Consider the following 18654-nt stretch of genomic DNA (forward strand, 5'->3'; position numbering starts at 1 on the left):
CTCGATCGCCACGCCTACGCCAATATCAGGAACTCCCGAGCATTTCCTTACAAATGCACTAAACTACCCTACTGCCAACAATGTGCAGACCTGCCATGCTGTCTCTTGGTCCTACTCAAAAAGACAACTTACCCGCTCAACGCCATGCGCTCTCCCCGTAACTCTTTCCTTTCCACACCCCAGTTCATGTTCCCTGTGCTAGCCCGCCCACTGCCACGCCATGGTCTTGCACTGCATCCCAGTAACAGTGCATGCACAAGGCCCCCCACTCTATTGACACCTCGAGTAGGTGAGTCCCTCATAGGCGAGGTATACATTTGCTTGACTGATGTTTCAGATATTGATGTCATGCTATTTAATTGAACATATCTGTCTGGCATGGTTAAATGCAAATCAAAACGATTTAATACAAAATGAAATAAAAAATAGAAAACCTTGGGGAGTCTTGAGTTTTTTTTAATCCCTTTGGCAGATGATTAGGCTGCAGTCCAACGGTATGGGTATGACACAAATATTTGAATAGACAGCAGTCATTCAAATTAAAAGAAGGGGTCCCTTCATGAAACACTGAATTTCTTGTTGGACCGATTGTGTTGTATTAACCTATATCTTTGTTTTAAAGTAATTTTGCTGAGCAAGTAGCATTTCTGTTTAGTTCAACTCAGTGACATAAAGCTATGTGAAAAAATAATTTGCCCGTGATACACTTCACTGCATGGTAGTCAGGGACATCAATCAAGCAAACAAGAAATGTATAGCTGGGGAGGGCATGCAATTGGTCAGTTACAGATATTGATTTCTAGATCTTATACGTTATCAGACAGAAAGGTAACGCCCAGCTCAGCTTGTCAAAGATTGTGAATCAAGAAGCTCCTGTTTTTTAGGTTGAAACAAATTAACCAACATGATAGCTCAGTGAGTTAAGTGCTAAATAATTAAATCATTTGTTGTGGCTCTTAGGCAACGAGTTTCAATTAGGCTTCCTTTTTTCTGAGCTGGTAAGCGGAAAATATTAAATTGGGTAAGCTTTTGAACGGTGTATTAAAAAACTTGTTTTTGTTGTTATATTTTTGAATATGCATAAAAATCTTGTTAATCCCCTTCATATTATTACTGCACTGTAGGCATACTCTAATTCCAAATCCAGTGGCCCTAACCAAACCAGATTTGGAGATAATCAGTCTTCTGGGTAGCTGATTAACACCAACATAAACATAAGATAACATGCATATTTTTACAGTGCTCTATCAATCAGTGAGGGAGGGTTTCTTAGCGCTGTTGACTGATAAATGAAGCCTATTGTTAAAAAATTCAACAGCCCAAAGCCATGTTATTGCTTCAAGGCATGGATTTGGCATCCTTGGTGGCTGGAGGGAAGGTACCCCAGAGGAAGGTTCCACATAGTAGCTGCATACAAGAGTTCCTGCTAATTTTGGCACCTGTTAAATAATCATCGACCTTAGGGACCAAAAAAAAGAAAATACGGATAACACTGGATCTAAGACATCACTGGAAAGAAGGGGAGAGCTAAAACTATTGTCATGGACTGGGTCTGGAGTTAAAGATATGATGAGCGATAAAGATTTACAAAAAATTACTGAAAGTACACTGTGGAAAGGTGTAATGAATGACCAGGACGACGATGTGCTTGAAGAGGGGTTTATTAGTAACACCCCAGCCACAGCACAGTGCAGCTCTTCACTGAGGGGGAACAGTCGTTCCACAGTTGGAATGTCATTTCAGAAAGTTCTATTGTCCCAAGGAAAAGAGGGAGGGTATAGGGGATGGGAGGAACCACAATGGAGGTTACCACAAATTCCCCTTTCATCACTGAAAAAGATGCAAGGGTGAGAGGGAAGGAGGACGAAGGAGGGGGAAGGCTCAGACTGATAACAAGAAGAAACAAGAGATGGGGTAGTCCTGAGGTTGAGCAATTATGGTGGCATAATACTTTTCAAACAGGTGAGAAACGTTTGTATAAGATACAGCTTGTAGGATACAGGGTACAAATTATAATACCTTTTATAATCCCAGACATTCTCTTGTGAATATATATATTGTTTTTTAAACAAGTTTTTATTGATTTTGTGCAAACATCTTACAACCATGCACCATATGTATATCTCCAGCGCCATGGTGCTTATCAATACAGCTTCTATAGTGACCCACAATATCTATGCCCTATCCGTACATCTCCCCCCACCCCCACTACCCCCACCCTCCCTTGTCAGTGTGCCCTCTACTGCCTCTCCTGCAGTGCCTCATAAATCTTCGTGGAATAGTGTGCGACTCCTCCTTGGCCTTCTGAATCCTGGCCCTCCAGCTGTGTGGAGGCCCAGAAGCTGCCCAGAACATTGCATGAGGCCCAGTCCATCCTCCACGCATTCTCAGCATGAGCATTTAGATCCTCGCCCGCTGTAGGTTGCGCAAGCCTAGCATGCCACATCCCCGGTTAGTGCCCCCACATTCTCCGCCCCAATCTCCCCCTCCTGGCTCGCCGGCGCTTCCGCTCTTATGAATATATGTATAAGATACGGTTCATAGGAGCTAACAAACACAATATAGTTTCCTTTTAATCCTGGACATAGTCTTTCAAGTATTTTGGTGGGCTGATGAGACGTGTCCGTACTCTATAAGGGGAACTCCCATTGGGATTTTTGTTGTGAGCAATATTCAATAACCCATTCCCTCTGCCAGGAAGATTGTCATTGCTTGAGTCCCCGCCTGCTGGCTGATGGTTGGCATCCCCACTCACAGACTTAATCTTTACCCAATTTCCGATCATAACATTGGAAATTTTAGTGTGTTTATCTTGGTCATATCTTTCTTTTCTGACCTCCTGGTGTATCATTTCTTGTTGTCCCCAGGGTAGTCTGGTGTTCACGTCTATTCATTCTTTACCCCATTTCATCTACGAAGGAATTATTTGAGAATAGTTTTTTCCCCTTTAATAACGCAAATGGGGTTTGCAAGTGCTTTGGTGTGGAGTCAGAAAACAATGCTCTTGAAAATTTCCACCTTCCAATTAAGGTTAACTTTTTCTAATTGTATTCCTTTCTTCAATGTTTTGTTGAAGCGTTCTACGACACCATTGGTTTCTAAGTGGCATATACTGAGTGCAGATGGTTGATGCCATTCTCTTCTAAGAACATTTCCATTTCTTTAGGGCAACATTGTACTCCCTTATCTGATTGGATAGTCAATGGCAGCCCTTCTCTAGCAAATGCGTCTATTAAAAAGGGTGACACTCTTTGAACTAATGTTTGAATTCATTTTGATCTCTGGCTGCCTGGAGTATAGATCTAACAGAACTTTAGTGATTTAGTGATGAAGGGTTTCCCCACCTATGGGACCAATTAGGCTAATTCGTCCCGTGGGTTGTTTGGAAGTTTGCATATGTGCATGGGAAGTTTCTTTGTGATTAAGATCTTGTCACTCTCATTGCACGATACACAGTCCCTTACAGATCTTTCAATTTGGATGTCCATATCAGGCCACCAAAGTCCATTCGGAGTCTCTCTTTGGTATTTGAAACACCAAAGTGGCCTTCATGTGCTTTATTTATGAGTTTCTCTTGCATACTCCCAGGGGGAATTACTTCGGTGCCCCTAAACAGACATTCATCCAGTTTTGCAAATTCATCTTTGACATACCAATATACTTTGAATTTCTCACTGACAGTGTTCTTGTTTGGCTAACTACTGTTGGCATACTGTTTTGATTGCCTCCATGGTTATCCGCTCTGAGGCTAGTTTTCCATTTATTCTCAGTTACCACATCATCAGAAATGACCCACACCTTCGATAAAGCTACCTTTTCCTCGTAATTCTGTGTTTCATCTCTATACTACTGTTCATGTTCGGAGGTAGCAGGGAAAGGCAATACACTGCCTTATTCTTCACTCCGGGGCTGCATTACACTGCAAAGGTGTATTCCTGTAGGTTGACAATCCTTTTCCTGATGTAACTAGATACTGAATCTAAGCCTTATCTCTCTAAAAGCTTTCTTTCAGTGTTTTGTTGTCAATCCTGATCCTGTATGGCCGAGAATACTGTTAGGGCTTCCTTTTATATTACGTAGTACTTGGCCTCTGCCCCCCCCCCGTAATGACCTCGATACAAAGGTGACCGTTAACTCATTCTTTCCTTCTGCTTGGGAGAGTACAGTTTCCAAACCTTTCGTGCTGGCATCTGTGGTTATAATCACTGCTCTTCCTGCTACAAAGGATCTGAGTTGTGGTGCATTTGTCAGACACATCTTGAAACTCCCTTTTGCATGTGTAGTCCCAGATTACCTCAGCTTTAGATTTGATTAGTGACCTCATGTGGAATGTTCTTTTTGAGAAATTTCATATGAGCTTGTTGTAAAACTCAGTTTTCCAAGGCACGATCGGAGTTAATCGAGGCAATCTTCAATCCCAAAGAAACACCCTCCTGCAGAAAGAACATCACATCAAAGAAGTCAGAAGAAGTAGGGTCCAAACCCTTACCCTGTCACCACTTACTGATGGAACGCCAGTGACGCAAGTTAGTCTTATTTGTAGAGGAGCAACTAGCAGCTTTTTTAGGAGGGCCAAACTAGCTGGAACCCCCTTATGCAGCAGACCTAGCTGTTCAACCTCCAGGCTGCTACCGCATCCTGGACAGAACATCCTGCTGCAACACAGGGAACACCAAGGGGGAGGGAGTCAGTGGCCACAACCACTCCTCCTCCCTCCTCAACTCCACAAGAAAAGGAAACCAGGACGCCCAGGGCCAAGCTGGGACAATAAGAATGACTGATACCCCCAACCTCCAGACCCTGAGAAGGAACTTGAGAATCAGCGGAAAGGGAGCAAAGGTGTAAAGAAGCCCCTGGGGCCAACGGCAGGAGAGTGCATCCACAGCCCAAGCCCGCCCCTCCCTGGTCCGTTAACAAAACAGTGGCACCTTGGCATTGAGAAGACTTACAAAAAGGTCTATCTGTGGGATACCCCACTGCTCCGTAAGCTCCACAAACAGCTCTTGGCGGAGGCAAAAATCCACTGATGACTGAATAACCCTGCTGAGAGCATCCACCAGAGTATTGGAGACCCCCTGAATATGGATCGCAGACACCGCCAACAGATGAGACTCCGCCCAATGAAACAAACTATCCGCCGCCAGAGAAGGAGACCTTGTCCCACCATGTCTGTTCTCATAAGCCATAGCCATAACATCTGTCCTGACCAGAACGACTGCCCCCTTCAGAAACCGAGAGAAGATCCACAGAGCCAACTGTTCCCCCATCGATGCCCCCAGTCCGACAGACTGCCATCTGTTGTTAAAACCAAGGGGACGGGAGGGGAGAGAGGGACACCCCTCAGGAAATACTCCCCCTGACCAACGATCCTTCACATCCCAACTCCAGGCGTCCAGGAAAAACAAAAGCCTTCCACCCACAGGTATTAACCCCCCCCCCCCCCCCCCCTGCAATAGTTGTACGAATTTTGCTGATCCTCCTCTGATGCCCTGAAAAAGGTCTGGAGGGCTTCCCGGAGGAAAGAAAGGAAGAAGGTTTATCCCAAAAGCGATGAGAAGAAGCATTCCCTTTGCACGGCAGAGCATGCTTACTATCCTTGAATGCCTTGGTAATCATGTTGTCCAATTGATCCCCAAACAGCAATTTACCCTTAAACCGGATCTTCAGGAGAGAAGACTTCTCTGAAAAGTCTGCCTTCCAATCTCCCATCAACAAATCCCTCTGAGCCAACACCATGGAACCAGTCGCCATGGCAGAAGACTTCAAGATATCCGAAGACAGGTCTGCCAGCAACTTGGCCTGTGGCTCCATGTGAACCACCAACTTAGAACAATCTGCCTTCTCCTGAATCGCTGTGGCCAACTTCTCAAAGTAGGAAACAAGAGACTGAGCCGCATATTTCAAATAAATACCGTCCTTTAAAGTCAGATTTTCTACAGAGAAAGCCTTTTTAAGCGCACCCTCAATCTTCTTGTCGGTAGCATCTGAAAGAGAACAATCCTCAGGATTAATTGCAGTATGACCAGTCAGAGTTGCCAGAATGGCTCCCACCTTAACTGTATGTGGAAGAAAGTCCTCACCCTCCTCCAGCCAATATAGCTTCTGCAGAAACCTGGTAACAGAGGTGCGTTCCAGGTCTCGCCTTTCACCAGTGATCAAGTCCTTGATTCGGCCTGAAATGGCATAGCAAAAACAGGAGGCTTAACATATTGTGGGAACACACCTTCCGCTGCCTCAGAGGATGGGAAAGGTGCAAAACCCAAATTGTCCCGAATGAGCTGCAGGATGTCTGGGATATCCTTTATATTCACAAATTTTGTTTAGAGATGGAAGCGCGGTCAGTCTCCAAGGCAAGATGTCCCCAGAGGGGGAATCCACCGAACCCACAGCAGGAAGTGAGCCCCTGCACCTGGGCTTAGCTCTGTCACCCGAAGCACTGACCACAGCAGCCTCAATCATAGGCTGGATCTTAGAGGCAGATAGCAAATTATAATGATCCCAATGGCCCTTGGACCTGCTCCGGCTAGCAGGAATAGGCTCATCCTCCTCAGACGATGATAAAACATGCTTGCACTTGGATGCTTGCTTCCCCACCATTATACCAATAATGAGCACAGAACAGGGAGCTCCCTTCAAATAGTCAGCAAACCCCACAGGAACACAGAGGCAAAACAAACAGTCACAGTACCAATAAGGATGCAGTTTAAACAACTAACCAATCCCCTATGTACACAAGTGCAGTCAAATTAACCAAAACAACCTCACGCAAGGCCCTTACTGTAAGATAAGAGAAACTGTCAGCAGAGGAGCCGCGCAATCCCCCAATTGCTGCAGCCTATCTGGCAGGCCGCTGACCCAAAAGTCAAGCCACAGCCACCGCGACGCGGTAACCCTGTTCTCCGACTCAGTACGCAAGTAAAAAAAATGTATTGTGTCAATAAAAAAAATTGTTACAAAGAGTTTCCTATAAAATATATCCACAAAACTTGCTGACTACAGTAACCATTATTGACTGCTACAAATTTGATGTACTGCATCCGTAAAACAAATCCTGGAAATGCAGATCATAGATAGTAAAAACACTAAAACCCATAGATCAATTGTGGAAAAAAAAGAAAAATGAATGGATACATACATTTTTTTTTAAAACAAGGTCCCTGTGTGGAAACTTCACGAGTCAGGCAAAATCATATAACATTTCCAGATAAAAAAGCGTTCAAGACAAATCTATTTTGGAACAAACGTTTCTGTAGAAATGCAGAGTACACAGGTCATGTCATTATGTGCCAATCACAGTCTGGGAATGCCCAGAGAGCAGTCTTGAAGTTCTAAAGTGCCATGTGCATTACTTAAAATTTCTTTAACTAAGTTTGCAAATTTGGCAATCCTAGCCAGTTCCATCGGGATTTCCAGGCTGAACAAAAGTTTCATAGCATCATTACAATTACGCGTCCCATATTTTAAAAACAATGACTTCAGTAAAGTGCGACGTGCATGTATCAAGCAATGGCCTATGCAGACCAAATGAACCATAGATTCCCCATACTGGTGACATAATCTGCAGGTCGTGATTGCCTCTAGGGATTTCCAGCACATGTTAATATCTTTTATCGGCAATGCCATAAGCCTCACTGTTAATATTTGCTTTAAAATGATCTTGATTAACGCAGCATTGAGATATGGCTGCCTTAGCCGATCTTCATAGGAACAATTCAATTCCTTCATGTCTTCTTCCCTAGATAATGATCTGACTTGTTTTTTTAATATACATTTTAGTGTGCTTGGCTGATAAGTAAAATCCTGCAGTTTGGTCATGTTAAGATGTAATTCAGTGCAAGCGGTTTGCAAGCCTTTACTTTATGAATTGTTGGCTTTCATAAAGATTATTTTCAGGGTTGACTTCATTGTATTCGGAGGGGCTGCACAAACCCCTCGATAGAACCGCACAAACGTTGCCCGGTGCTCATAGCTTTTTTTTATTCAACCCAAATTCCAGTCGCACGAGGGCATTTTGTGTATTCGCAGGAATCTGGAAAATTCGCTTACAAGCTCGGCAGTTGATATGTTCCAAGATATTAACAAAGCGGCAGGAAATGCTAGCTGGCCATATGTAATTGAGGGAAGCAGCTTGGCCCTCATAACCTTTCTGATTGCTTTTGTTGTCGGGCTATTTAATTTCGAATTCAGCTTACACAAGGCAAACGTCACTGCCTTAGCCTTTTGTAGTAATTGAGTCCATAGGAGACCCCACCAGGAGCTTCCATCTAGGTGCTCAGCCCATCCAACTGTCACTACCTAGGCAGAACACCAACATTCTGACAGCTGCTCCAATGAACATTCCATTGGTGGTAGAAAGGCATCACATTGAGAATAGCAGGATACTACACCTTTGTTTCCATGGAAGCGAGGTGAGCTGTTGACTTTCCATTGCTCATCAGCCACGCCCCCAGGTAGGGCTATTTGGTCACTGTTGCTATCTTCAAGTTGCCCAACCTCCAATGTTGACTGAGTTTGTTGGCGTACTTTCCGAATATGACTACCTTTGTCTTTCCTGCGTTTGCTCTTAGGTCGTTCTTGTTATTGTAAAGGTTTAGTGCATCCAATAATCTTTGTATGCCTACTTCTGTATGATCTAATAGCACCATATCACCTGCATACTGCATTAAAATAGTCTATTTGAGCCAATTTTCGGGGGTAAAAGATTTGCATTAAGAATGGTTTAAAAAGGTCTGCCGTATATATAATTTGAAAAGCAAAGGTGCCAATCCGCAGCCTTGTTTTAAGCCACGGTGTGTTGGAATCTTTTTGGTAGCTGAATTTGTCGAAGTTTTCACCCTTACCCAGGTTCCAATGTAAAGGCTAATTATTGCCTTCAAAAGAGTCTCTGGTATCCCCCAACATTGTAATTTCCGCCACAGCAGACTCCGATTAACTCCATCAAAGGCAGAGGAATAGTTCACGAAACATGCAAAGAGTGGTGGCGACTTTTTCTGCGTGGTCTGTTCTGTTTTCAGATTCACAACAGATGCGCCGGCAAGGAGCGCTCCATCACTCCCTGGCACAGCGCCTCATGGCTACCACGCCGATCGAGCCGGCACCGCCGTGCACACCAGAACATGTCGCCGAAAACCAGGAAAATGAAATAACAAACTACTGTAGCACCGCACGAGACCTGCGAGTAGTACGCATGCATGAGAGAAAGATTCAGAAAAAAACAGGAGGAAGGAGGGGGAGGGGGATTATTGATTGGTGATTGAAATCATGTGGCATGGGTTTCTGGTGAGGCAGGAATGCCTCATGTTTGTAATGAAGGAAAGTGAGGGAGGGGACGATGAGGTAATACGTTCTCACGCTAATTTTTATTAATATTTGAAAATTGTGGTATGTGCTTTTATTGCCCTTTGGTGTTTATCTGTCTTCAAGTTGGACATACTCTTTTATGTGTTTTTCGTTCGTTTCAGCTAAAGTACCAGATAAACCGATCCAAGTGGTGTATGTTCCATCTCACCTGTTCCACATGCTCTTTGAGCTTTTTAAGGTAGGGGAAGAAAAGTATGCTTTATGAAGTCCGCTTTGCATAATCTGATTTTCAGTAGAATTCTTTCTATGCTTGAGGTTTTTATTGGACCACAACCAATATTTTGACTTATTTCAGTGACAAAATGAATATGTTTCACAACCTCATTATCCGCAGTCTTGACTTTTTCTGCTCCTTGCATAGTTAAGTATTATGGTACACAAGACCCTGTAACAAGCATTGACAAAGGCAACAACTGGCTTGTAGAGTTGCGTTTTCCTTTTTGTAATGAACGTTTGGTTAGGCACCTGGATGTTTGTATACAAGACTGAATATAGGGAGGGTGGTGAGTACGTGCAACAACGTGTGTGATTTTCTTGCTGATGGATGTAAGTGTGGACAGATAGAAGAATTAATGCTTGGTTGTGCAATGATGGTTGAATGCTTGGAAAGAGTAAAATAATATGTGTTTGGGAAAGGATGAATGAGGGCGGATGGTGTATGTGTTGGTGTAAGTAACGTGTAGAGGGATGGATGTGCGCGGAAGGAAGAATAATTAGACGAGTACATGGGTGGTGGGTGTGAGAAGTTGGCCTGATGTATGATGTCTCCAATTCTGGGGGCACCTTGTATCAGTCCAAACAATCCCTTATGGTGGTGGTTGTAAGTCAACCTTAAAAGACAAGCTATCCTAATGGTAGCATGGACTAAGCAGCCTAAAGGCTTAACTCAAGAGGGCATGTGAAGCCAGCTGTTTTACCATATGCAATCCTGTAATATCAAATGAAAGGACACCACACAAGTTATATATTATAAAAATATATGTATTTATTACTAGAATAATCCCCTGTACTCTTAATGAGTATAGAAGCACAAGCGTTTAAACAAAAGCACACCCTGCTGCCCACGTCTGGAACAACTCCGTCTGTCGGGATACCCCAGCTATTTGTAGGGGGGGGGTGTGATCTGTCCCGGCCTAAATCCAGGACCATGTTCCAGTCACCTCCTAAGACCCAGGGAATGCCCACCCAGTCCACAAGCGCCAGACCAACTGTCGTTAAAAATTTGTCCTGATCAAAGTTTGGGGCATAAATACAGCCAAGCACTATCAGTGTACCATCTAAGGTGCCCTTCACCAGTACGAAGCGGCCCTGCTCATCCACCTTTCGCTCCAGCTCTTCAAACGGTGTACCGTGTCTGACCCAAATTGTCGCCCCTCTGGGAAAGGCAGAGTATGTCGTAGAGTAAATAGTGCCTCTCCATTTTTTCCGCAGTTTTAGAGCTTCCGAAGCAGTAAGGTGGGATTCCTGAAGGAAAACGATCTGCGTGTGTTGCCTAAGTAGGAAGGAATGTATTCTGTGTCGCCTCTGTATTGCCCCAAGTCCCCACACATTCCAAGTAATCAATCTATAGGATCCTACAGTGTCAGCCATACTCATTCATGTTCCAACTCAGGAGCGTCCGGAGGCCTCTAACATGATCCCTATTTACTAACCACCAGGAGACTACCCACCCCGATACCCACTTGAAGAACTGAACAGAAACGGCGCAGCATAATAACAGTGCTGGGCCCAACATTAAAACAAAAATCAAAAGTTCTCGAACTTTGGTGCATTTGCCTTTGGGGGTTGTGGCCTAGCACCATTCCAGTCTTCACGTCTTCCCTACTGGGCTCTGCTGGCTCAACGGCACAATGTCCTTAGGGGCAAAGTTACGTAAGAAAAAAAAAACTTGGCTCTCCTTCGCCGTATATGGACTCCGCAGGCATGACTCTACCCCGACCCCCATGCAGCTATGCTCTCTCAAAAGGAGGAAGCCAATAGGGGACGGGGGGGAGTATATAGGGGGGGACCCCCGCCAATCACACAGGAGAAAATGCTAATTGAGTCAAATAAAGTAATCCAGGCTATCCATCATTACATAGCAATAAATATACAATTCAAGGTACACCCACCCCCTTAGCATGTCAAAGACATTGTGTTAGAAAGGAAGGTCAAGGAAGTAAAGGATACAGTACAGTTGGCTTGCAGTTCGTCCGCTCCCAACGTGGCCCTTCTCTCACTCTCACTCAATTGTCCATCAGGTCATCCGCCGCTCGGGGCGTAACCGTGGGGAATAGGATTACACTATGGTCCGAATCCAAATGGACAGTGCTGTCCTCCGAGTCCGTCGCAATCTTTGCGGAGTCTTCCTGAAAAGTGCCCACCATCGCCAGAGCGTCTAGTTGGTCTTCTTTCTGTTGGTCCCGCGAAGGGCCGTGTCGTCTCGCCTCCCGTCTCGGTTTCGGGGACCCCGTCTCGTCCCGGGTCTGGCTATCCCTCGATTCGTTGTTGGTCGACTCCTGTGTGACTTCCTGGCTCCCCTCAATGCCCATTACCTCCAGCCATTCCTCGACGTCCGAAGGGCTCTCGAAGAAGTGTGTCTTTCTACCATGTATAATTTTCAGACGAGCAGGGAAGAGAAGTGCGTATCTAAGCTTGGCCTTTTGTAACTTCCTTTTCACATCCATGTACGAGGAATGTCGCTTCTGGACTGTGTTGGTGTAGTCCGGATAGAGGGAAATCCTCTGATTGTCGTATTGGATGAGGGATTTCTCCCGCGCTTTCTGCAACAGGACATCTCTATCTCGATAATTGAGTATCCGCACGATGAGGGGGCGCGGGGGGCGACCCGGTCTGGGCCGACCTGTCGGGATCCTGTGTGCCCTTTCTACGCAAAAATGTGGCGAGAGGCCTTCCTCTGCGACATGGTCTCGGAGCCATTGTTCCATAAAATCTGCGGCCTGGGCACCCTCACATCGTTCCGGAAGGCCTATAACGCGGATATTATTGCGGCGGTTACGGCCTTCCGCGTCCTCCACCCAATCCATGACTTGTTGCTGGAGCTGTTGGATAGAGGTAGTATGGTCTGCTACCGCTGGCGTAAGGTCCGCCAGAGCTAGGCCCTGGTCCTTGACTCTATCTGCCAATTTGTTGTGGTCCGCTTTTAACACGGATAAATTCGTGGTCAGGGTGCCCATCTGCTGTTCTAGCAGCATCCTAGAGTCCCGTATTTCTTGCAGGATTATGTCCAGTTTGTCCATATGTTGCTCATCTCCCTGGTTTTGTACGGAGGACGCCGAAAAAACCCCCTCCTCTCCAGCAGACTGCTTTGCGCGGACCATTGACGGGTGGTTCAGTCCAGGTTTTGCCGGTTGCCGAGGTTGCCGAGGAGCAGACCGTCTGTGAGTGAGAACGCTGCAAAACGCCAAACAGCTGCCCGAGCCGCGGAAGCCGCTGAAGCGTCAGACAGTGAGTCAAGCCCCCTACCTGGCCCCCCCTTCATCAGAGGTGAGGTCGCCGGACTTTGGAGTCGCGGGGGGGGGGGGGCTGACCGGAGACCGGAGCCGCGAAAGACGCGTAAGACTGCTGCATATCAGCCGCATATCAGAGACGGTGAACCGAGCCCCCTACTTGGCCCTCCTTCACCAGAGGTGAGGCAACCGGACTTTGTGTCGTGTGTGGCTGCCCAGAGCCGCGAAAGACTGCTGCGAAAGACTGCCGCATATTAGAAAGTTTGTGTGTGCCAATGGAGTCACCGTGGGGGTGCTGCCCAGCGTAGGAGTCACAAAAGCTTGCTCATTAAAATTACTCAAGGCAGCAGACCCACAGGGTGCTGACAGTGTGGTGGGCAACACAGCGGGAGCAGTGAAAGTTTGGAGCCGCCTATTAGAAAAGTGTCACTTTACGCTGCAGGAAACGCACATCAGAGAGTTGTCTGTGCCGTGGCAGTTTTGTGGCAGTGCTGTCTGGCACGGTGGAGTCTGCAAAAGTCGGTTTAACACGGTTTAACACGGCAGGAGCCGCATATTAGAAAAGTTGTTTTACGTGGCAGGAGCCGCGGGCCATCACACAGTGAGGCAGAATTCGCAAGGCCCTTGAACGAGTCATTTTTTGGAGCGCCGTGGCCGTGTGGCATTCTTCTATAAGACAGTAGCCGCAAAACCTTCTAGAGAACGCAGGGCAGGAAGGCTGCGGCGCTGCCGGTGAGCTGACTGCTCGAGCTCCCTGGGAGGCCTGCGGAGTGCTGCGGTGTGTGCGGGGGGAGAAGGAGAAGGAAAAGCCGTCGGCTCGCAGAGGGACGTAGCGCTTGAGGGCTGTTCAGCAAGATGGGAGCCGGTTAAGCACAGAGAATACTAACAGCAGCCAAACATTAAGGTAAATAGCTTGATTTGCACCACAGCACCACAGCACCACCAGTAGTGCACCAATCAGAAACCAAGATTTAAAGGATTTAAAGGTCAACATCCGTCTACCTGTTTGGACCACAATTTAATTGAAGGTTTCTAACCACAAAACTTGGCTGCGGGGTGGCATATTCGACGGATTTTCAACGATCTCGATCTCAGGTGGCCATATGAGGTCAGGAAGAACGAGAGAGGCTATGCCGCCCAAACCGAAAGGAAAAAATGTAAAGAAACAAAACCCCAGCTCTCAGGCCAATGCCGAACAAAAACTTATTGCAATTGAGCAGGACCAAAAAGAGAGCACAGTGAGGACGCTTTCAGGTAACGCGGTACCTACTTACCAACCCAAGATATTCACAAAGTTTAATTTTTTAAAAGATGCAGGGGCAGTCCTTTTCTCGAGTAATGCCTCTCTCAAAGGCCTGCATTCGCCACTGCTACCTTTACCTTTACCTTTGCAAATGGAAGGGACTGAGTTAATTCTGCCTTCCCCAGACAAAAATGGATCATCACCGCAACAAGGACAGAAATTGACGTCTAAACACCAAGTGCAAATACATTCGGCTGGGGAGAAGGAGGCAGGTAATCCAATCGCCAGCGGGCTCTGCAGGAATGCCTGGGAAAACAGGACCGCCCTTAATAAAACTCAGACAACAGGATAGCACTCAGAAGAGTCCGACTGCAGAACATGACCCTCAAAAAATAGAGGTCAATGCTAGAGTTGAAGAGCAGGTCATCAATGGAAACAATTGCAACAATGAAACCAACTCAGTCTTAGAATCTGGAGATGGGGTACAAAATACCGAAACTAACACCAGCATTTTAACCACCATGGCAATAAAAAGCTACAGTACTCCTATTAAAGCCATAGATCGAATAAACTCCCAGATGCCACAACTTTTGGCCCATGGTACTGCGATCAGCCAGCATGGAGATCCAGGTGCTGGGGTCCCGGATCTAAGCCAGAAAGAGGAGGGAAGGGCGACCATGTCCTATCTAAACACACAAGAATGGGAGGACATGCTCGCCACTTATACACCAGATCAAGCACAAATAGCTCACCTCCGTCGAGACCCTCGGCAAGAGTGTCCAAGAGATTCTTCTTCGGTAGGACAAAATAACAAAAGCGAAAAAGAGAGTGAGCAAAGAAAGGAACAAAACACTGGTACTACGATCTCACTTCTAAATACAATACAGCTAGCAGTTGAAGCACTGCAATATCAGTCTGAAAAAATGGAGATCAAATTGTCTTTATTGAACACACTGGCAGTTTTTACTGCAGGCATTGATGAAGAATTGGGCAATCTAAACGGCCTGATAACAAGAGCGCAAGCAAATACATATCTCAGTTATAAATGCGAGCAGGTTGTTGATATACTATCGACCTTGCCCATAATGCTAAGTGGGTTGGTAACTGATATTAAAAGTGCAACAACAGGTAATTCAACTAAAGACCAGGGCATGTCAAACAGCCCGGAGGAAACAAATAAAAACTAAACATTTGCCAACATACATATACACAACTCAGAGGCAGACACCGAGAAGGCAAGCGGACATGAGGATGGAGTGCTCCAAAAACTCAATGCTAAACAACGCCGCCAACAGAAAAGGAAAGGGCGTAACCAAAAACCCCAAACAAACGCAATGAAATACTTCCCTATTTTTGATGGTCTGCAGAACAGACAGGATAACAACCTCGAAGACACAAACTTAAACCCAACAAATCAGGCTCAACCGCTACCAGTCAATCCCAATCAGATTACGGCACAGGTAATAGTTACAAAACAGTCATATGGAATCAAGGTACATCGCGACACAGGAGTAGGATCCAGCCAAACGACTCTACAATGGGAGAACACAGACCAAATAGAAATAAAAAAGCAAGAGTCTACCATCACTGTGCCATCTAGACTATCTGCAAGAGGTGCCAACGGTCAGCCAATAAGCAGATCAGATCTGAGGTGTGAACCTATAACACCACAAAAGGCTTGTGGAGCAGGTTGTGACTCAAGGGCCTCAAGTTTGACAGCAAGGAAACAAATATCCATCAACATGAGCCCTATTATCGAGCCCAGGAGAAAAGAGTACGGAATGACAGATTTGCTAGACAAGGCCTCACCGGCCAGGGAGACTAAGAAGCTCTGCACACCAACTAAGCTGAGCCCCAGATACAAACCACTGGAAAAAAAGGCCCAGACTGGGGGCCAAGAATCAAAACAAATAATCAATACACTCACAACACTAAAACCGACTAAAATGAACCACATGGTAGAAGGAACAAGAAACCAGCTGGAGATCCAACCAGCAAAAGCAAATATCTTTACATCCTCACTAGAATTATCTGATACTACAAATGTACTGTCAACACAAGTATCAGGAACCAGACAACAAGAAATAGAGGCCTTGGGGCTAGATGTAGGTAAATTAGATTTACAGATTCATAAATACCGAATTTTACCGATTCGGTATTCATGAATCAATAAATCTAATGTAGGTAATTATTTGGTAAAAAATACCGAATCTGTAGGATTCGGTATTTACCGATTCGGTAATTAGCGAATCGGTATTTGTCATTGATTCCTATGGGCCTTGAACCCAATAGGATTCCATCGAAAATACCGAGTAGGTAATTACCGAATCGGTAAAATTACCGAATTGCCAAGGGGGACGCGGTGTCACTTTGACACCCTGTTGCACCCCTGTTTCTGGCTTGTGTGCCATGTGACACACATACATGCCCTTAGGGCATGTATGTGTGCCACATGGTACAGGTATACATGCACAGATGTGCATGTACACAGGTATTCGTTATTTACCACCAAATAGTATTTGGTGGTAAATAACGAATCGGTAAGGGCCTGTGGCACTGTTTAAAGTGCCACCTACATCTGTATTTACCGATTCGGTAAATTTACAGATTCAGAATTTTACAGAATCGGTAAATTTACCGAATCGGTAAATATACCGATTCTGTAAATATAAGGCCCCCTACATGTCAAACACCAAATACCGGTCGGTAACGGCCGAAATCGGCCGTTACCGACCGGTATTTGGTGTCCTACATCTGGCCCTTGGTCTTTCATCCGCTATTTACCTCAAAGGGTCACCAGGACTCATTAAATCGAGGAAATATTCTAAGACTAATGAAGTCCATTCCAAACTTGGCTAGTATAATTTCAAAGGATCTACTGTCTGTAGAATTTATATCCCCTACCATTTCTACTAATCGAGAGGCTACAAAGACAATATGGTCCAGAACTAGAACTGCAGATATAATTCTAGCTGAACTAGGGGTATTCCAAAACTGGGGTATTGACATTACCACCCTACAAAAACCACCCTATCCATTCCGGCTTCCGAGTACTACAAGCCCGGCATCAACAAAACACAAAGCATATGCAGAGAGTGTGCTTAGAGGAGCACAGGGAAGAACGGGTCAAGTGAATACAAGCAGCCAGAGGGATCTATCAGATGCATGGCTTCCTACTCAAATCAAGGCACAAGCAGGGATACAATATCCCGCACAATAAACATGCATCTACAGGACGATTGACGCAACATACGAGATAGCGCTAATAGTAGGCCTATGGAATTGCCCCTTAGCTTATGCTCATGGAATATCAACGGACTAGCAACAAAAATAGAGGACCCTGACTTTTTGAATTATGTTACTACCTTTGACATAATTCTGCTGCAAGAAACATGGCTCACAGAGCCACAGCACATTAAGGGCTATACATGTTTCGCCATCCCAGCAGTAAAGATCGGAAGATATGGCCACTGCTCGGGCGGGCTGAATACCTACATCTCTGCAACAAGCATACCCTCAGCAACCCCCATGGACTCGATGCCAAGCACAACATTAGCAATCAGAATTAGGATCAAGCTGGACAAAGAGGAAAAGAAGGTCTGCATAATTAATTCATATGTCCATCCTAAACGAAAAGCAAAGGACTCTACTAAAATCATCAACTTTTGTCTGAGTATGCAGCAGAGATAGAAAACCCAATATTCCTTCTGTCAGGGGACCTAAATCAACATCTCCTTGCCTCGGCAGAGGGTGAGGAGGTAGCAGCTCTAACTAGAATTTATAATATTCCTAAACAATCGAATCCATTGCATGTAAAGAAGAAAGACCACCGTAGCCGCTTCCTTGATGATCTAGAACATCACAATCTCCGAGCATTGAATGGAAGATTTCCGGATTGATGCCCTCCAGTCGAATCCTTCTATTCCATCTCTGCATGCTCTATTCTGGATTATACTTTTGTTAGTCTCGAGCTGTTCCCTTATATTCTTGGGTTCAGAATGGGGGATAAGGGTGATAGTGACCACCGCCCCCAGGAAATTCAGATAACAGCTACTGTACCTACTTCAATAAGGCCAGACATATCCCTGGGGCCCATTTACACCCAAGATCACAAAAGGATCAAATGCTCAATGTACAACTCCAATTTGTTGTCGGGAGCCGCAATAAATCTCTTCAACTTGCAAACTCTGAGCTCAGTTGACTCAATAGCTCACTGGGAGGACTTCACAGCCACACTGCCACAAAAGCTTGTAGGCACTACCCCCACTAAAGTTAACTTTCAGGTAAAAGGGGAAAAAACAAAATACAAAAAAAGCATAGAGTACAGCTCAAGACATTGAAAAGATCAATAAACTCAAGCATGCGCAGGCTGAGAAGTTCGCCAGGAAATGTCAATGCACGTGCTTCCCTGTATCAACAGAGGGCAACCCTAAAAAGATTAAAATGGAACATCAAGAGAGACTATGAGAACGAAATCTGGGCAAAACTCTTATATGATATCAACAGCAATGATAGCGCCCGTTTTTGGAAAACTACGAATGGGATATTGCGCACAAAATCTGAGGATATTGGGTCACATATCTTAGAAGCAGCCTGGATAAA

At 45.3% G+C, this 18654-nt stretch overlaps 1 protein-coding gene across 1 annotated transcript in view; it reads left to right on the plus strand.

Annotated features, from left to right (window-relative positions):
* The window catches only part of PDK3 (pyruvate dehydrogenase kinase 3), a 1374724-nt gene that overhangs the window by 1036815 nt on the left and 319255 nt on the right, over positions 1–18654 (plus strand). The window contains exon 7 of the mRNA XM_078657800.1: positions 9462–9538. Coding sequence (XP_078513926.1) covers positions 9462–9538 — 77 coding nt within the window. The remainder of the gene's footprint in view (positions 1–9461; positions 9539–18654) is intronic.

This window comes from Lissotriton helveticus, chromosome 8, assembly GCF_964261635.1.
Source record: "Lissotriton helveticus chromosome 8, aLisHel1.1, whole genome shotgun sequence".
Lineage (NCBI taxonomy): Eukaryota > Metazoa > Chordata > Amphibia > Caudata > Salamandridae > Lissotriton > Lissotriton helveticus.